This window comes from Neolamprologus multifasciatus, chromosome 13, assembly GCF_963576455.1.
Source record: "Neolamprologus multifasciatus chromosome 13, fNeoMul1.2, whole genome shotgun sequence".
Classification (NCBI taxonomy): domain Eukaryota; kingdom Metazoa; phylum Chordata; class Actinopteri; order Cichliformes; family Cichlidae; genus Neolamprologus; species Neolamprologus multifasciatus.
Genome location: NC_140451.1, coordinates 29,497,526 through 29,518,717, shown reverse-complemented (window position 1 = coordinate 29,518,717; position 21,192 = coordinate 29,497,526). Strand labels below are relative to the sequence as shown.

Here is a 21,192-nt window from a genome sequence, read left to right as displayed (position 1 = left end):
ACGCCTGCTGAATGTGAAAACACTTTGAAAGACACACAGTGAAAGCGTTTTTTGGACATCTGATGCCCTTAAGTTACAGCCGGAATACACCTGGGTTTTTAACATTTCTCCAGCCGCGTGCAGCTGTCGAAACCACAGAAGAATTTACTGTCTGTCGTATTTTTTTTACACAAAGGCTGTCGCAGTTGAATACATTTCACTTGGATTTCTGGGCTGAAAAAAAGTCCTTTTGTCTTTGTGTCTTACCTCCTGTGTTGTTGCTAGGAGACACTGGTTCATTGCTCTGATTGGCAGGTTGGTCCGTCAGTCTCTTTGTGTCTGTGTTATTGGAAGGTTTGTGGGATTTCTTGTTCTTGATGAGAATTTTGCCCATCAGCTCCTGAGGACTGGGCAGAGGGACACCTGGCTCCAGCTGCAAACACACACAATAGAAGAGAAAACAAAGACAGAAAAGAGAGAAATTAATTTAAACTGCAGTCTGATCACAAAATAGACACTTTGAACACTTTCACGTGTCAGTATTTCTTACAGGGTATTTGTCCAGAGGGTCAATCAGAAGAGCTTCTCCAAAAATGGATCGACAGTATTCAGCCATTTTAGCCTGCTGCTTCAACCTGATAGATGGGTAAATGGAAAATTACAGATATAAACAAAAAGATCTTATGATTCAATCAGGATATTAAAAAACATAAATAATGAGATTCTCACGAGTCCACGTGGTTTTCAAAAGACAGGATCACAGGGAAGGGTGAGGTCTTGAAGGCGCATTCTGCAATAGCTTCAATCACCTCCTAGAAAATGAAAGAAAGACAAAAACACATTGCAAAGTGGCTTGCAGATATTCAAAAACTCAAGGCAGGTTTTTTAGGGAAGACCTTACATATTTAAGTAAGACAGTGTTGTAATGCATCTATTACAACAGCATGGCTTCGTAGTAGAAGAGCCCTGTTAAACCGGCCATCCCACAGTCCAGACCGTGAACGGCTGAAATCATTTGGCACATCATGAAACAAAAATTACAGAGTCAGGACTGTTGAACATCCTATGTGAGACAAAAGTCCAGCAATGGTCTGGACGTGCAGATTACCACTTTACTGAGACACGATTCTGCCTCTTCTTACAATAGTACGTTTTGTCAGTTTCATTTGACATGTTTTCTATGTAGTATTGGGAATAAAATATGGGGTGTCTGCAATGCTATAGTTATTGTGAATTCTTAGGGCCATGATAATCATGCACACCAAAAGTACAACAATCCCTCAGAGAAAATGAATGTTTTTAGCCTGCTTTTAAAAGTTAATGGCTGACACATTTTATGTATTCTAGCAATCAGGACCATTCAAAACAAACACAAGTTGGCCTCTTTAACAAGCAGAAGATCTAAGCCAGATGACTAAGAGGTTGCAATTAGCTCTTAAACAGTCCAGAATCATTGCAGATGGCTTGGCATTTTCATTCAGCCACAAAAACAATGTGAGCAATCAAATTCAGAAGGTTTAATCCAGTTCTATTTATATTTCAACAGCACCAAGACAATTATTGTACACGTTACAACATTATACACAAAAAAAAACAATAACTGCTCTATGAGCAAATGCTTGGTGAGAGTGTGGAGAAAAAAAAATCCTTTAAACAGGAAGATGTCCAGCAGAAACTGCTTGAGGGAGGGGCGGCCATCTGCTATGACCGCTTTGGGTGACTGGGAAGCAAAGAGAGAAAAGAAGAGCATATAGACCAAACAACCAAGAGGATTAAGACGAACCTTCTGGAGAGAAAACACAAAGTTGTACCGAACATTTGCTTAAATGGCTTTCTAAACGTGCACTCTTAACTTGCATGATTTAATTCCCACTTAGACACACCTTAAAGGAGATTTCTGAAGTCATGGTGAATCCATGAGTGATGACAGGTTCCTCCTCAGCAGTCCGTCCTTTCCACACATCCAATTCCACACAGCGGCACCCGGCCAACAGAACTTGCCTGTACATTTCTACTGAGGAGCTCCCGGCCAGCTGGCCCGCTGAAACACAAGGTCAAGAACAAATGATGCAAAACAAGGCTAAAGATTTAAATACAAAGCTACTTCCTGGAAGTAAGTCTGTGTAGGCTCTCAGCACGGTTTTAATAGTTTTGCAATTTTCATTAGTTTTTATTTTTATTTAGTTTTGACTTCAGATTTTCAATTTTATATCAGTTTTAATTAGTTTTTACCAATTGTTTGCTAGTTTAGTTTAGTTTTTATTTTTTGAAAATCCTTAGTTTCAGTTTAGTTTTGATTAGTTTCAGTTATAGTTTTAGTCGTGTTTGCAATAATTAAGTGTAACAAAAATCCCAGTTTCATCATATCAGTCATTCTGCTCATCCTTGGGTATGTTGCTATTCCAGCTACCATACTGCACCCTGGACAGGTCGCCTGTCTGTCGCAGGGCTAACATGCAGAGAAAGACAACTCACATTCCCACCTATGGGTTCTTTAAATAAATAAATAAAGGCAGATGAACAACCATTGATACCAGGCAACTATAAAACGTATATCTTGGCCCCAATGAGACTATTAACTCTCGCAGCACCGGGTGTTCGTAATTGTGGTTCAAGTGAATTGATAAACTTTTTGAAGGTAATTGACTCACACAGTTATGTAGATATCCCAGTCCTGTTGTCTCGGGATGCATCACGCTGCCTTGCCTGGGGTTAGCTTCTGTTTTCTGGGGATGAGGGTTGAGTGTGCTCCCTTACCTTCTCAAGGTAAGCTAGGTTAGCCTTCTTGTGTGAGCTTTTCAAGTGCACAAGGTTTGTGGGATTTTTTTCCCTTTAGAAATGTCCCTCATAATTTGTCTGTTTCCACTACAAGACACTTGCTTTATCCAAAACACAGTCATATTCAAAGTAATCCCAAATTGGACTCTGGCGCTTTCTTCCGACTTTTCCTGACATGATTCTGCGCGTGGACGGAGCAGCGACACAGACGACTCGACTAACGTGCTGCCACCTGCTGGCATAATGAGACACAGCAAGAAAAAAATCTGGAAACTAAACTTCATTTTCACCCTTGACTCTTGTATGACACGCACACATCAACGAAAACTAAACACATTTTTGCTATAAATTCAGTTAATTTTAGTTAGTTTTGTGAACACTCATTCCAGTTTTAGTTAGTTTTCCTTTTTTTGTTTTTATTTTTATTTCCGTTAACGAAAATGTTTTTTCACTTCTCGTTTTCGTTATTTCGTTAGTTTTCGTTAACGATAATAACCTTGGCTCTCAGTCACTGAGGTCATGGTAGACTTGAGGACTTGAAAAGAAGGAAATTACTTCTTTTTGCTTTGTTAGAATGTTTCATCTCTCATCCAAGAGTCTTCTTTGGTTCTAAAACAACTCATGAAGAGTCCCAGGTATTTAAAACATAGCAGGATTGCCCCTTAGGATGTGATCCCGAAGGTTGTTCGTCCATTTATCGTATGAATAGTCACATAAGCCAAGATGTGAAATAATGCATGGATTATTAGTGTCACACCTTGTCTCCTTGTGTAATAGATAACCAGTTCCATCAAATATTTTCCTTTTTTTTCGAACTGTTGGACAAGCAGGGAGTTTGCATGCTTATAGAAGCAGAAGGAGCAGGAGACACTTGAATCCCACCAGGCCACGATTCCAAGCTCTCTTTTTAGGCCATCTCGTTTTAGACTCAGGTGCAACAGGCCTCAGGTCTGTGCATAATTTTGATGAAACTGAAAAATGTTATGTGCGTGTTAAGTCGCTTTGTGTCCCATATCCTTTATGTCTTCATTAATGCTCAGCCTATTTGGAAAAATCTGGATGAGATCTGCATTTGGCTCATTTACATGCCATTAAAGTGCTCTTGTTGCTGCAAATGCATACTTGTTGTTTAGCAGAGGCATTTTTCTGGGATGTTGTTTAGCTCAGTGTCACTCTGAAAAACTATAATGGCTCTCTTAGTAGAGCTGTGTGTTCCCCCGATACTCTGCTTTGTTGGCAGGATTAAACTGTCAACTTGAAGAAGACTTTGGACGTATTTGAGTCGCAACTAATAAAAAAAGTTTGGTAATTCACCTTTTTTCCTGTTTGCATCAGTTGTTAATTGAACAGACAAATATTTTATTTTCGTCACGCTCACACATTTAAATCAACTCATTTGTTCTCTCCTAAGAAGTTGCCAATGCCTATCAAAGAGAATGTATTTGGATCAGACCGGTGATGGAAAGTAATGGATTTATTGCTGAGCTTTTAGGACTTGTGCATGCGTACCTGTCAGGTAGGTGTTATGCGATGAGTTGATGAAATAGTGAGATATCGGGAAGCTCATGTCTTCAGACTGATCCAGCTTTTCTGGTGGAATGACTCCATTCTCATCACTAGACAGATAACTGGAGAACGCCTGGAGGGAGATCTTGCCTAAAAATATTGTTCACACAAACACAAAAGACAAAAAGTGAGAACCCTATTCCAACAAAAATCAGTTCAGGACAATAAAAACTGGCCACTTTGACTCTTACTTCGTTTAGGCATGATCAAGACAATCTAACGAAGTTGGGAAAGTGAATTTGAAAACAGCAAAGGATGCTACAGTTCATACAGGCTCACCAAAAGTGGACAACAGAATATTGGAAAAACTTTGCCAGGTCTGGGAAGTCTCAATTTCTGCTGTAATATTCCGATAATTGGGTTTGGAGAAAAAAACATTAAAAGATGGAATCATCTTGCTTCGTATCAACAGCTGCTGTCGGTGGTGTAATTGCGTGTGGGATATTTTCTTGGCACACTTTGATCCCTTTACTACTAAGTTATCAACATTTAAATGCCAGACGAGTTTTGTTGCAGAACATGTCCATCCCTTTATGACCACAATGTGCCCATCTTGTGATAGCTCACAAAGCTCTAATCATTGCAAATTGGTTTCGCCAACAAGACAATGAGTTTACTGTAATCAAGTGGCCTCCACAGTCACCAGATTTCAGACCAGTAGAGCACCTTTGGGACCTTGGGAATGAACGCCATTTTTCTATAAAACATCCTGTCATTTGGTGATGATTATGATGGAGCGCACAGGCTGACACGACTGTCCACAATGCTGTTTGGTGTTCAGTTGGGCTGAGATCTGCTAAATGTTAGCGTCATAGCATCATTGTCATACTCATTAAACCCTTTAGTGACTTGTCGCTATCCTAGAATAAAGCTTCAGGTTTTTCCTTTTTAATTTCTCAACCCTCCTCTATAAGGATTTTTTAATTTCTGATAAGGAAATCTAATCTAATATGAACATAATCATTTTATTTCTTAGATAGCAGCACTGTTATCTTATGGGTGAAAAAAACTGTAGTTTATGTTTGATGCAAAGTACCTAAATTTCTTCTAGTAGGATCTACACAAATTAAAGAGTAAGTATATAGGTGGGTTAGAAAGGTATTTTTCTAATCAACTTGTGTGTTTTTTTTTTAACCTCCTAAGACCCGAACTCTTCCACAGCATGCATTTTTAATTTCTCTTTGATATTTGAGCATATTGGGGCCCGATGAATGTAAAAAGAAAGATTTTTTTTACCTTATTTTTGTTTTTATGAAAAATAAGCCACATATGAGGATATTTGTTTAAAATTTTGATAGAACTGTAGCAGCATAATGTCCTCGTAAGTGGATATCAGGCCCTTGTAGAGCAAAATTGAGTATTTTGGTCTAAATAACCCAAAATGTGATGTCCACATATGTGGACACCAGGTCCTAGGAGGTTAAAGTAAAAAAACAACAACAACAACAACAAACAAACACATAAAACCTCCAGCAAAATCTGCTTGTCTAAGTGTGTACCTTGCTTCAGTTGTGCCTGGTCATGTTGATACCTCTCCATCGCAGTGTGCGTCTGTGCAGGACGAAGAGGTGGGTAGAGGATTTCATTGAGCCTTGGGTCTCTCTGCTTATTGTTGATGAACTCTGTCATCTGATCGACTGACAGCATCCCATCATTGGCTCCTCTGCAGAGCAGAGAAGAGTTGGGTTGAAAGTGAGAGCATTAGAGGATAAACCTTCTCAGAAATTTGTATGCTGTTTGTGTATTTTTGTGGAACCACTGCTGGAGTGCTGCTTAACCTCATACTCTTGAAAAACAGTTTTTAAAATGGGAAGAGTGCTATTGTGTTGGTTTTATCAATTGATTGAATCTATTAAGTTAAATCAATTTGCAAGGGTTTAGAACGTTTGTAGAAACTGGAATACGTCAACATGTTTTCATGTGTGATGAGAAACCACTAGAACAAATGTGCAAGTGGTATGCTGCATAAATCTGCCAGTTTTCACATTGTACAGATTTATCTACTGCTTTCCAATGCTAGAAAAAACCCCAGAGAATTACTACTACAAGTACAAGTGTAGTACAAGTACTACACAAACTATAACTAAACATTTAAATAATTTTATTATTATCATCCTTTATTGATTCCAGTTTCTTCGATGCAGAAATGCCCTGTGATAATATTTGAGAACAACTAGATGATACGCTTCATTTTCTTAAAATATCAAGTTGTCATTCTAAGTGTGAAGATACGATGTGAAATTTCAGATTGGGCCCATCTCACAATGGTTCAGGTCTCAGTCACACAGACCTAGAGACCTGTTGGCACTTATCTAGCAACCACCAGTCATGCGGGAAAAGTGTGTATTCTGTGACTAGTAAGCGAGTGGTTGCTGGAGGTTCCTGACAGTCTCTTGCATAAAAAACTGGTAGTAAAGAGGTATACGATGAAGCACTGAAAAGCTCCTTGTGATTGCTGTCGTCATTACTAGGCTACAAGTAGTTTGCATAGATGTTTGCAGTTTCACTGCAGCTCAGAGAGAAAAAGGTAGAATGTCTATTTTGTAGAATAGACATTTTTTTTCCTAGTGATCAGTGGTCACCGGGGGGGTTGTTGACTGGTCTTAATGAGGTCTTAATCATCATATATTTCCAACTGCATATCAACTTGAAATAAAAAGAAATTGTGACGTATTGTCTTGTTGTTCAAGAAATTAATACAAATAGATTTAGATTTAGACACAATTACATTAAAAAAAAACTCCAGGATCAGGATTTCGATGGGCTCCAATTCAATTCAATTCAATTCAATTCAATTCAATTCAATTCAATTCAATTCAATTCAATTCAATTCAATTTTATTTATATAGCGCCAAATCACAACAAAAGTCACCTCAAGGCGCTTCATAGATACAGAGAAAAACCCAACAATCATATGACCCCCTATGAGCAAACACTTTGGCGACAGTGGGAAGGAAAAACTCCCTTTTAACAGGAAGAAACCTCCGGCAGAACCAGGCTCAGGGAGGGGCGGGGCCATCTGCTGCGACCAGTTGGGGTGAGAGAAGGAAGACAGGATAAAAGACTCCAGAAAGCTAATTACTTCTAACAAACTGGTCCAGTTGCATAACATCGTTGGAAGAGGGGATAGATTAGTTAAGAATATGATTACTGCTGCAAAGCTAAAGATCAACCAGTTTCTTCAATCCCTGTCTGTCTGTACAAGTGGGACAGACGATGAATCACGATTTTTCTGACATCAAAAAAATTGGCCTGAAGCAAATAACAACTTTTCATTTTGTAGAGTAGCTTCTTCATCTTTAATACATCTGTTAGCAGAGTAGCGGTCAGTAGCTGCAGCAAGAGCTCCAGCTCAAGTTATTTTCTGTTTACTTACTGCAGTTTGAAGATGTTCCCAAGCTCAGGACGAGGGCACAGACTGTCCAAGAAGTTCCGGTAAACTTCAAGTGTTAAGTCTTCCAGTTTGATGCTGTCACCCTGTCAAACACAAAGAACATGGGCATTAATTATTGATAATGCCAACTGCAGAATATAGTTCAAAAACCTTTTTAAAATGCAACTTTTCCTCCAACATGTCTTCTTCAAAACAATCTTTCTGTGCTCACAGGAATATTCAATGTGTGATTCATGTAAAATCAACACGACTTTGTTTTGAATTGGAAGTGGCTGCTTGAAAACTTGATGACCCAGATATCTGAGCTTATTTCACCCATCCATGCACTATGAGTCATTCTGGACAAAACCAACAGACAAAAGCTTCAACAGCAAACAGAAAACTGAGAAGAAAGAATAAAGAGAAAAAGAGAGAAAAAAACAAAATACTTTGTGAGTCTAATATGCAGTTATCCATGAAAAGAGAACAGCTTTTCATGTGTCTTTCATTCCCTGCCACCTATAATAATCCAAACTAACTGAAGTATTTACCCGTCCATAGGGCAGTTTGCAGCTCTCCAGGGCATTCTCGACTCTTTTTCTGTCCGATGAAAACAGCCGAACAATACTGAAACAGACAGTGGTGCAACAATATTATGATCATTCCACCGACCCAAAACTCATTTTTTTACTCTCCGTAAGAACCTCTACGTATTCTTCTCTCCAACTAATGGGCCGACATTTACGGTGCTAATCCTCCATAACGGTTCTTGAAATGCAACTATTCCCCATGTATGCAATTTCACTTTGGCAAATCTCACCCTCTTCACTCGAGCCCAAAGCTTCGACTGTGCAAACTGTCAAACCGTGCGGGCTTTCGTAAAACTCTACTCCCTCGGCTTCTTAGATATCAGCTGACCTTAATTCGGCTCTCGGTTTGCTTCTAAAATACAGCTTCCTGTCATAACTGTATTATCCATCTCATGCTCTGGCAGTGGTTGATTACCAGGTCAGTGCTGAATTAAGCACCTTCATGAATCCTGTCCCTGTTTTTGCTTCCCCAAGTGCACATGGAATTAAGTTTATTTTTGGAAGCAAGGGACAGGAAAGAGCAAAGTTAAAGTTTGTGCGTGTCTCTGAAGATTTCTTCAGGCTAATTCCTCACGTTCCCGACCATATACTGTAACATGTGCCTCAAAGTGAATGCTTGTTTAAAACCACTGAGTGAGGCTTGGGGACCTAATAATCATCGGGAACTCACTTCTTGACGGGAATTCTCCCCTCTGCATTCGGCTGAAGAGTTAACTTGATGTACCTGAAGCAGAAACATTAGAGGGTCAAAATCAAAGGGTGAAGTAGCAAAAGTGGTCGGGCAAATGGGTCAATGGTGTGTGTGAATGAAGCATTTTGTAAAACCATTAAGATTAAAAGATGTGCAGAAAATAGGTTTCAAAAAGGTGTCAGGAAGCAGCAGGGATGATTAAGTTCATCACATTTTTTTTATTAACCTCCAAACCCCACAAATCCACATCTGTGCTTCCCTTTAAGACATATACTGTTTAATAAAACAAACATGTGCGTGCAGTGATGCATTTGTGCGTACTCACGCTTTCAGCAGACTCTGGTCTCTGTTGAGATTGTGGCTCAGCAGGTTGGAAGACAGAGAAAACAGTTCCTCACACCACGCCTACAAAAAAAAAACGAAACACAAAAACAGTCACACACTGCATCATCATTATCATCGCAATTAGTCATGGTCACGGTCGCTTTAATGAGCTCAGCACCTTGGCTTCGTCCTCCTGCGAAGCGATGAAGTTAAGCTGGTTGACGTTTACAAGGTCTGAAGCCGTAACCACGGTAACCATGCGGTTCTCCAGCCTGCCGACCAGGTTTCCCACGTCGAGCAGCTCCCGCAGCTTAGCCTCCTATTGGATGACACAGAGTGAAAGCTGTCAGTGGAATCGGAGCCACGAGGGAGGCGTGCACTGTAGAGAGGAGACGGATGAAAGTGAGGGGACCTGGAGGGATGCGGGGATGGCCGAGACCATTTCAGGCAGTTTATTTGCATCTATTTTTACCCAGCGTGACATGTTGTTTGTAACATACAGTGTGTTTTAAGTGTAAAGAGAGTGCAGGCTGAACCTGACAGTAAATCAGGCGATCAAACAGAGAAAGATGTTTTTGTGGAAAGTAAGGAAATAAAAATAATTTAATGTTTGTCACCTTCCTCAAGAGGGGCTTCACATTTTCTCCAGTTTTTCTGACTGAAGAGGGTCTCATCATCCCTCATGCAAGTCTTGAGTTTCCACTTATTTTTTTATTTTCTAGTAAGATGGGAAATAGGCACAGCGACTCATTGAAACTTGTGCAGATATATATGGAAATACAGTATATAAGGGGAAATCAGAGTCTGTACAATTCTAACAAGGCTGAAAGCCAACACTGGGTATACACAGCAACCTCTATTCTTCAGCGCAGCCTGAATTCTCCGAGGCAAGCTTTCAAGTAGTCTTCAGGAATAGTTCTCCGGGCTTCTTGAGGGAGATTCCTCTTGTTCCAGTCAAGATGATACACGGTGTTTCAATAATGTTGAGGTGCGGGCTCTGGAGAGGCCATTCCTACTATATGCCATCTTACTGATAGTGTTACGTTGTATGTTTTTCTGTCTAAGACTGAAAGTGTGTTTGTGAACGCTGCTGCCAGATGCTTTTTAGATGCTACTGTCTGGTTTGTGACTGAAATGCAGTCCCAGGACATGATGGATTCTCCACTGGTTCCATGACCCTCTTGGGGAAACTCCCATAGGGCTTAAAATCTGGGACTCTCCACCAGTTACTCTTAGAACTGAAGAAGCTTCTCTGATGAGAGGTGAAACGTCTTCAAGGGAACGCTTTTCTTTCCAAGCTCCTTAGACTACCGTGACCTGGATGACTGAGAACCTTCACAGGTTTGTGTAATTTGGCTCATCTCAGACTTTTCTCCTGGTTCCTTTCTTTGGTTTTTTCTTGACAGCCACCCTTCAATTAATACTATTTCTATGAGACTTTGGGGAACCGATCAACTGTCAGGTGTCAAGTCTTCTACATTTTTCTTTTAATTTCTTAAGGTCATGACTTTCAGATACTGTTTATCTGTTGTAAATAGTTTTTTGACCTGATGTTTTTTCTTTTGCCCTCCATTTGTTCAGTTTCCTCCAATATTTTAAGGATACATGTTACACTATGTACACCAGTGAATAGCTGGAGAATTATTGATCAAGACCATTTTAAAAAGTACTAAAAAGTCTGGTGCCTTGGAAGCAAAATGTAAGAAATGAGAGGCCAGTTTGGGAGATCAGTATAGTCTTGCATTCTGTTAGTACCATGGTCTTGTGGGTTAAACGTTATGCTTAAATAGTGCTGCCGCATGTGTAGATGTCAGGAAAGTTGATTTTACATGTCCACCAGTGATTTAAAGCACATCATTCACATTTCCATAAAGAAGTTTCAAATCCATCAACCAGACTGGTGCTTTTCTGTGTGCCTGTATGGGTTCTCTCTGGGTATTCTGGCACCCCATTACATGCATTTTAGGTTAACAAGTGAATCAACATTGCCTGTAGGCTTCAAAGTAATTGTGAATGGTTGTCTGTCTCTTAGCCCTGATGGCAGGTGATCTGCCCAGTGTGTGTATGCCACGAGGTGATGGCACACCAGCCATGTCTCCTTTTGCGTACTTATTGAGGAAAAACTAGTTCATGCATTTATTACTTCCAGGCTGGACTACTGCAATTCATTATTATCAGGATGTCCAAAAAACTCCCTGAAAAGCCTTCAGCTAATCCAAAATGCTGCAGCAAGAGTCCTGACAGGGACTAGAAAGAGAGAGCAGATTTCTTCTGTTTTGGCTTCCTGTTAAATCCAGAATTGAATTCAAAATCCTGCTCCTCACATACAAGGTCTTAAATAATCAGGCCCCATCTTATCTTAATGACCTTGTAGTACCATATCACCCTATTAGAGCACTTCGCTCCCGCTCTGCAGGCCTACTTGTTGTTCCTAGAGTATTTAAAATTAGAATGGGAGGCAGAGCCATCAGTTTTCAGGCCCCTCTTCTGTGGAACCAGCTTCCAGTTTGGATTCAGGAGACAGACACTATCTCTACTTTTAAGATTAGGCTTAAAACTTTTCTTTTTGCTAAAGCATATAGTTAGGGCTGGACCAGGTGACACTGAATCCTCCCTTAGTTATGCTGCAATAGATGTAGGCTACCGGGGGATTCCCATGATGCATTGAGTTTTTCCTTTCCAGTCACCTTTCTCACTCACTATGTGTTAACAGACCTCTCTGTATTGAATCATATCTGTTATTAATCTCTGTCTCTCTTCCACAGCATGTCTTTTATCCTGTCTTCCTTCTCTCACCCCAACCGGTCGCAGCAGATGGCCGCCCCTCCCTGAGCCTGGTTCTGCCGGAGGTTTCTTCCTGTTAAAAGCGCCTTGAGGTGACTTTTGTTGTGATTTGGCGCTATATAAATAAAATTGAATTGAATTGAATCACTGATTTTTAAAAAAAAGTTTTCCAGGGTTTCGGTGTGTTAAATGTTTTGTTTTTTTTTGCTTTGGTTTAATGTTCAATCTTGTGATTATCCAGTTAAATTGCCTCCTCCCATGGTGGCACATCATTTTCAGGATGACAAAGTAAAAGCAGGGGTAGAGGAGGACCAGAGGGAGGAGATTATTAGAGACTTATGAGGCAGTCATAGTAACAATCAAGGATTAAAATCATTAAGAAACCCAGTCGGGCAAATATTATGGCTGCCCTCGAACACAATACATCAGATACTTTGCTATTTATGAAAGCAAAGCACAAGTCTTCTATTGAAGTAGGAAGCAAAGCAATAAATATAACATAAAGGATAGTAGGTAACAGAAATAAAATCTAAAGTATTTCATGGTAGTACAGAAAGAAAAAAGAGGCAATAAAAAACATCAACTTATTATTAAAGCACAAATGCCGTAATGTCAGCTACAAAAAGTAATGCAAACGTTAAGTCAAATATTAAAAATTTCATAAATAAAACATCACATTCTGCTGCATAAGAGGAGCAACTGTTAGGTGAGAGGTCACCGGCTACAGAGATGCAGTAGGAGGATTGAAAATTGCAATGCAGGAAGGACACAGCATACATTTCACACGTGCAGGGTCAAGTAGAGGTGAACATAAGCAGAGAGATGACAGTACCTTGGGTGTTTTCGTGCTTCTGCCTGTTCTGACATCTTTTACCAGGGTCAGGTCCAACAGCTCTGTGTCCTAATGACAACACACCCACACATAGAGCACACACACACACACACACACACACACACAGTCAGCTGTTATCTGGGAGCTAAAGGCCTCCTGCTGTTTCCTGTTAAGGATTTAAGCCGACCTGGAAAGAACGTGTGCATGTATGTATGTGTGTGCAATGGTATGCTGTCTCATATGCTTGCTTTTTGCATACCTTTTAAAGGTATCCGCCCAGCCTTTGACTATACATTGTATCGCTACAGTTCTTGTATATGAATACATAACCTTAACATTAACAAGCCTCTTGATTAACAAAGCTAAAAAAAAATAAAATAAATACCAACATTCTTGGAATAGTCTGTGAAAAATAAAAACAGCTAATCCCTGAATGGCACACAGTTTGTGCTTCTCATGTATTTTCATACTTTCAGGTGACAAAGCTAACCTCTGGGTTTTTGAACATCTGGGTGGCCACTTATGATCGCAAGGCGATTGCACAAGTCACCTGATGGGAGGCAATCTGTCTCCAAATAATCACGGTCCAACTCAGACTGACTCACTCTCAAACAGGTTGGGGAGGCTTTGCAAGTAATTGATGTCTAATTTATGAACACTGACAGTTTGCCAATGTGTTGCAACCAATCTGAATCAGTCTGTGCTGCTGAGTGCAACTTGTCTGCTGTTCATGTCTTTGCAGCAGCTGACTCGACTCAGCTGGTTGACAAACTAGCTGTATTCTGGTTATATCAGTTAAATCCCCATCTTGCAGCAACTATTTGTGGAGGTCTTTATTAATATTTGTTTCAAATCTATGTGGTTCTGATTTGACTGACTTTGAATGTAAGTATTTACTGTACTTTTCTGTGTAATGCAAATTTCTCTGTATGTAGATGGCAACAGAGTTGCTATTTTCACTGCTTTATCACAATAAATCATCATATTATCACAAACAGTTTGCATGTAATTACCAACCTGTTGCTATTTAACTGTAAGCTAACTCAGACTGATATCTGACCAAGTCAGTGTAACTACCATTTGAAGACAGGAACTGGCTGTGAGCGGTGTTAGGGATAAGAGAAATATTTTTAATGTGTATCTGCTTATTATATTGTTTTATGTACTTTAATAAAGGCTTGTAGAGCAAGGCCACTTTTAACTCACAACCTAAGTGCTCAGCCAGACTGAAAAACAGGAAGTTTTAGTGCTCAGCCATATTAATAGATAAGACACTGAAATGAGGAACTTGCCATATAAGCAATGTTTACTACCAAAATAACACCTATATGAGGCACAGTTTATGATTCTAATGTTAGAGAGCTCTTGCAACTGGCGTTTGAGCTGTGCAGAGGTCTCTCTCTTCCGGAAGATGATTGAATAAAAGAAATATCAATATTTGAACACACTATGAGTCGGTTTTCTCTGTTCTGTCATGGGGACAAAAGAATCGGGGTTTAATAGTGGTCACAAACTTCAAAGCAACCATTTGAAAGGTAAGAAAACTGTAAAATCATTACACATGGTGGGAATCATTTTGGCTCTGCTATGATCTCCAACTGCAGCATTTAGTATATCTTTTTCTCTGCATTCCAAAAACATAACTGGTTATTGTTAGCACAGTGAAGCTGAATGTTGTAAATATGTAAGCAGTTTATGTAGTAGATAAAGGTCACAGACAAGACTATGTGGAAGCAAGATATTTAGCATCTTATAGCAAAACATTAGCATAGCAAAAACAGATCAGACTAACAGCTAGACTGTATTGGTTATATTTTTGTGTTTGTAAGATTAGAATAAAAAAATAATAAAATTGCTTCACAGGTGCACAAAAATGATTCAGACAACATTTAATCAAACTTAAAATGGAAAATTAATTTAAAAAACCAATCTTCATTAGCAAATTAATTTAGTCAAATGTGCAGAAAATAAGAAGGTAATGAAACATTTAATGATTCATCTTTGATTCAGAATCTAGTCTGAAAAAAGTTCCAGTTTTAATGACTGAAATACTGAATATTGATGAGTCACCAAATCAATTAATGTCACTTTTTGAGGTATCAAGCTAAATGTGTTCCTCATCATTTAATATCTACAGCCAGTCTAAGAGAATTATATCTAAGACAGCTGATTTTTGTGCTTAACCTTGTTTTGGTCGGTCCAGTAGAGGTAAAATCCATGTGGATCCACATGCAGAGTCACTGGATTCACAGTGGACAAATCCTAGGGAGACAGGTGGAGAGAATGAAAATAACCGTAAAACATCATAAAAACTCAAGAGAAAAATCATTTACGTATCTAACGCACTCATAAAAATGTTCTACTTTCTACTTGGTAGGGCGAGAAAATTATGTAAGAATACACTTATCTGTGGTGGCATGAAGTGATAATGATTCATACTGTTAGTGTCCAGAATCTTATTTTACTACTCACCACAGCGTGACCTCTTTTAACCTGGGAACACTAAGCGATTTCATTTTCATGTAACAGAAGTTCTTTTCAGCTGTCATAACACTAACTATCTATCCATATTAACCCACCATGACAGTTCCTAATTGGCTCCAGGTGGATTCAGACAGAGCAGCTCTTCTGATGTTTTGCTGTTTGAAAAATCACAGCATTTTATACGCAGCAGGTGTCTCAGAGGACCGGTTTCTGTGGCTAATTACTGGTTAAAAATAAAAGCATCTTGAAGCCTGGTGTAAATATCTGGTATTGAATGGACAAAAATAATACTAAGTATTTTTTATATGGGGTTAAGCAGTTTGAATCCCCAAATTATTTGATAAACTGGTGTTTTGAAGCTTGCAGCCGAATTGAATATGCTTCGAGGGAGTGCAAAGATTTGTGACTATGTAAAGCTTTGAGTGTATACAGTTTAATAAAAGTTTAATCAGAGTGGTTTCAGTTGCTTTTCTGCAAAACAGAGATAGGATTGGAGTGACTTTATTACAGGTACTGATGGAATCTTTTAACAGTTTCAGTTGCCACGAATCAAACAAAAAGGTTCAAAAGATTTAATGTGACAGATCAAAAATAACTTAATAATCAAAAATAAAGCAACTTAAGCTGTACAAAATCAATAATAACAGCAAAAATAGTCTAAATATCGAACAACACAAACAGTGACGCCAGAAGAAGACATCGTGGCATCAAAAATTAAAGCTGACATTTGTCATTTTTGCAAACTTGGTGAAGCAAACTTAAGACTTCTTTATAAAGTTGATTAACCTGCAGCTTTTGTAACTGGGGAGCTGTGACTTATAGTTATAGTTACAACAAGACAATTCAACCAAAAAGTTTTAGACATCATATCATATTGATAGTACTTGTTAAATTGAATCCAATATTTCTGCTGGTTCAGTAATAGGAGATTCAATGAAATAATGAAAGCTAGGAAAGGATTATTGTATAATAAAATAATAATAATATTGTTAAGTTGACTGTGAAGCCAACTCTCTGCCATCTATAATCCAGTTTTGAGTTCCCTCCCCAGACGCCTTAACGCCCACTCACATCCTGGGCCATCTGACCTCAGGAATTCGCATGATAAGGTGGGGCCAGGTTTCACAATGAGCTCACCCGAAACCCTGGTTGATTGGGACCCACACCCAGTTCCACACCTTGGCTCAGGCGATTAGAGGATCATCAGGGGGTCCTTTTGTCCCTCTGTGGGGGGATACTCCCACTAGGTTTAAATCTGGGACTCTCCACCATTTGACCTTAGAACTGAAGAAGCTTCTCGGATGAGAGGTGAAACGTCTTCAAGCAACTCAAAGAAGTCCAGACGCTTTTCTTTGCAAGCTCCTTTGATTGTTAAGTTGACTGATGCTGTTAAAGATTATAGTTGTAACATCGGCTGCTTTCGACCTCTCGAGTTATAAATATCAACATGTCAGAAATGAGAGAGATGGGAATCGTTGCTGCTTAAATAAACCACCAAACTGCATGTCATTAATGTATGATCTGAGCAGAGGGAAGCATGATACCATGCAGCTCAACTCATCTGCTTAAACTAGCTCACCAGCTTTGCTTCTTCCTATTCCATACCAGCACGGATTGGACCCATTTCTCTCCACTTTCAAATCTTTTGTTCTCATTGTCCTAACACACTGAATCTTCCTAAAAGGGCACACACAAACAAAGCCTATGGCATGCCAGTGCCTTCTCATCCCGGGGTTTGTAATGCTACATTTTACTGGATGCCTCCGTGCGATGCGTAATGTGTCCTTTGTTGTTGACACGGACTTGACAACAATCTTGCCTGAGACACAGGAATAAGATGTTCCAATACAATTTAATGTTACATCTAATTAATATAGTGCCGTCCACCTTCTTATAAACTAAACCTTAATCAATTTGATGCTCAAACCCAACAGCTGCATTATCTGTGTGCAGAACAAGAGCAGGGAGGTGTGAAACAGTGACAGTTTCACACTTCCAGCGTGAATCTTTTGCATCCTTCACAACTGCACACAGTGGTGAAGGCTTTAGCCTAACAAGGCTACTGGACTCAGTTACTGCGAATGGATATCAGATTTGTACTGCTACAAAACTGCTCAAGCTGTTTTGTTAATGTGTAAAAAGTATTAACAGGAACAGAGATCTATTTAGGTATTAGTTAAATGAAAACCATAAAAAATGCCTGGCAGATAGGTTAAGTGGGCTGCTGGCTTATACTATACACTGCCAGAAAACCAGTACATTAGGGTTAGGAAAAGAGTATAAGTAAAACACACCCACATGAAAAAAGTAGCTCATATTATTGAAAAAAGGACATGTGGGCTAACTTGCGTATAATCGACCCATACACCCGCCTGAAATGATGCCCCAGGGACAACTGGAAAGGTTAATGTAGTTTGGCAGCTTGTAGCCATGACAGGCAAAATATCCGTTAGCAAAGTAAAAGGGTATAGGCTACTGAAATAAACTAATCCCCTCTTTGAGGAAAGCAGCTGAAATCAATACCAGCAGGAGCTAAGGGCACTGATGACCGATTCAGATTCCTTTATTGTCATTCAGTCAATACATCACAAGTGCATTGCTGAACAAACTTACAAGCACAGAAAAATCACAATAAAACAGAACTAGATTTAAAAAGTCTGTCTATTAACCACTGAATGATGGACAAAAAAAAATTAAATAATATGAAAAGGTATGAAATATATTTTAGGGATACAAATGCAAAAAAAGAGCCTGGAACATCCACTAGTGGCCAAAAGTCCACCACAAGGAAGGAATACCACCTAATAAACTAACTAATATCACCTTTTACAGTAACCAAATACAGTAACTGAACCAACGCTAAATTAGTCACTGAATTCTAAAATGTGCCATATTTCTTCAGAATCTTTAGAAAAGAACATATGTTCTCCTCATACGTAAAAAGCTGTGAATTGTGAGTGAGAATAATATTATTTATTGATTTAAGATTTAAGCTGGACTCTTCCAGATGTCACAGGGAGAAAAGAAAGGTATCCTCGTCAGTACTATCATTACAACTTGTCTTTAGTCCCAGCTCAGAATGTTGCACCTTAATTTAATGGTACAAAATTATATACAGGGGTACACAATAATTTAAATAATTAATTGTTTGCATGCATGGAAAATGACTAGCATTAAAACTCTTACTAAGACTCAACGGTTTGTCTGTCACACATCAGCATCCGCTTTCCATGTGGCACAATTGCTAACCTCGGCAACACTATATTTCTATGGTACTTCTTTTTCTCTTTGTTTTCTTGATCGTACACACTTGATCGTTTCATAATACTAGTCAATAAAATCCGTCAAAGCTATACCTCTTACCTGCTGTGCTATAATTAATATAGCTATTCAAAAGGGCATATATTTAACACTTGGAGGGACTTTTTACTCCATCCCTATTTCTGAGAAGGTACAGGAACCAGCTTGAGCTCAGTCCTCTAAACATTAGATGTCCGTACTTATAAAGTTCTTCACATTCTTTTGCAGGATTTTTGCTTTCTTGAAAGTGTTAACACAGCCTACATTTGGAAGAAGAAAAAGCAGAAGAAGAAGCTCAGAAGCTGGTTAACTAGCTCCCTGGTTGTCACCTGTTGCCATAGCAACTGATTCTATTTTTCATAAAGCCCGGCTCTACATGTTGGAGAGAAATATCAAAACACACACACGCACGCACACACACACGCACACACACACACACACACACACACACACACTAGTTTAAGCTATTGTGAATGGATTCAGCTCTGCATTGGATTAGTTCTTAAGTACTTCTCCATAAGTATGATCCATGACATTATAAAGCTCAAGGCAGTGATAATAAACACACACACACACACGCACCTGATCTGTTTAGGTGCTGGTAACCATGTCAGTTACCATGGCAACCGGACAGCATTTTTTTTTTCCCTCCTCATTGTCAGCGCTCTGTACTTCAGCATACCAACACACACACATGCACACAGAGGAACACACACAGCTCTGCAAATACCTTGTGGTTGACTGTGCTCATGACCGGCACAGGAGTAAGTATGTGTGGGCTTCATACACACACAGGACATGAATACTGGTGGATGCCAACAGGTGCCAATAGAAGACTGATCAGAAACACATTTCAGACACACACCTACATACACACACACACACACACACACACACACACACACACACTATCTGCCTCACTGCTAAGATCCACAGGTACTTACTGCCAAAGCTCAATCAGCAAATGAATAGTAAACACATCTGACAACATGGCTCATTTCCTCCTCTTCCTCCTCAATTTCTCACGCTCCACATTAATTCAGCTAGTTTCAATTCTTCGACTGTTTTCTCAGCCTCCTTATTTTTTTTTCAAGTAGCAGAATTAAATAAAACTATTTGCTTGTGCTTGAGGAAAATCAGTCCTTACCTCATCCCATTTAATGAAGTTGCTTCCGTTCCTCAGCGTGTGAGAGACGGAAGGAGGTTGGAGTTTCAACGCGTGGACCCCCGGCTGAGCACTCGCCATGGCTTCACACACACATTAACCCTGACTTTCTCTCTCTCTCACACATGCACGGACTAGAGATGCTCAGATGCAGGAATGCTGCATGTCAGTCATGTCCGAGCTGAGAACTCCTCAGAAGTCAGGCATAGATGCTCAGCTGCAGCAGCATCCTCTCCTCTTCTGAAGAAGAGTCTTGTATTTTGTATTTTGTCTTTGCTTTATCTTTGTTCACTCTTAAATTTTTTTTTATTTGAGCCCTTCTTCTCTTTCTCCTTTCTTTCTGCTCTGTGCCTCTGTTCTCACACCTCTTTTTTCTTATCCTTCCCTCCCTCTTCTTGTCTCCCCCTCTCTCTGTTGGTGCTGCATCTCACAGAGAGACAGACTGAAACAGATGCCTTCGTGGGAGACAGGATATGTGTGTGTGTGTGTGTGTGTGTATGTGTGTGTGCATGCACTGCCTCCACAATTTGACTCATCGGCGACATGCGCACAACGGCAGCTTCCCACAGATGGGGGAGGGGTAAGAGAGGGAGAGCCGGAGCGACAGGGAGAGCGAGGGAGATAGAAAGAAAGAAAGAGAGTGGGAGAGATGGAGAGAAATGAGGAGAGGAGAAGAGGAAGGAGGGAGAAAGAAGAGGAGAGAGAGAATAAAGAGCTAGAGGGAGAAAAGAAAAAGAGAGTGGGCGTTTTAGTGGAGGGTGAATCAAACCAAACCAGGATTATAGTCAAATGAGGCCAGTTTTGAATACACACTATATTAACAGCTATATTATGTGCTTCCTATACCAAAGGCATTAATCTATTATAACAGCCTCTGCTCGTATGGGTAGGTTCGCCATCATGCTTTGAAGCTACGGTGCAGGGATTTGAACATCAGTCAGGTTTGGTGCTGATACTGTGTCATGAGGCTTTTACTTAGACAAGGTTTGGTTGAAGATTCGGCGACGTGCTGGTAACGAGTCAGCTTGTTTACAGCCAGCTTTAAATTTTTGGTTTCTTTTGTTAGTTTGATTACTCAACTGTTTAAATTGTATTCAGGCTTACACAGCAGCGGATCTAGAAAAGAGTAGGAGTAGGATCAGCCCTCCTGAGCTATGATCCCCCCCCCCAAGCGCCACCCCACCAAAGACATTGAAGTACAGTACTGTTCATCTTACAGTCCACATTTACTTCAGTGCTTGTGCTGCTTTCTGAATGTATTCAACTATATTCATAATATACTTATTGCACTTGCTACTAATTGCACATACTTATTAGTATTGCTGT

At 39.7% G+C, this 21,192-nt stretch overlaps 1 protein-coding gene across 1 annotated transcript in view; it reads right to left on the bottom strand.

The window, feature by feature from the left end:
* plcb1 (phospholipase C beta 1) overlaps positions 1 to 20,349 on the bottom strand; it is a 40,253-nt gene extending 19,904 nt beyond the window's left edge. Inside the window, exons 1-14 of the mRNA XM_085182922.1 lie at positions 19,849 to 20,349; positions 15,102 to 15,179; positions 12,918 to 12,986; positions 9,480 to 9,620; positions 9,303 to 9,382; positions 8,957 to 9,010; positions 8,248 to 8,323; positions 7,700 to 7,800; positions 5,823 to 5,986; positions 4,267 to 4,413; positions 1,863 to 2,020; positions 709 to 791; positions 530 to 614; positions 247 to 412 (exon numbers count right to left, since the gene is read on the bottom strand). Coding sequence (XP_085039048.1) covers positions 247 to 412; positions 530 to 614; positions 709 to 791; positions 1,863 to 2,020; positions 4,267 to 4,413; positions 5,823 to 5,986; positions 7,700 to 7,800; positions 8,248 to 8,323; positions 8,957 to 9,010; positions 9,303 to 9,382; positions 9,480 to 9,620; positions 12,918 to 12,986; positions 15,102 to 15,179; positions 19,849 to 19,947 — 1,501 coding nt within the window. The 5' untranslated portion in view covers positions 19,948 to 20,349. The remainder of the gene's footprint in view (positions 1 to 246; positions 413 to 529; positions 615 to 708; positions 792 to 1,862; positions 2,021 to 4,266; positions 4,414 to 5,822; positions 5,987 to 7,699; positions 7,801 to 8,247; positions 8,324 to 8,956; positions 9,011 to 9,302; positions 9,383 to 9,479; positions 9,621 to 12,917; positions 12,987 to 15,101; positions 15,180 to 19,848) is intronic.
* Positions 20,350 to 21,192: the final 843 nt, after the last annotated feature.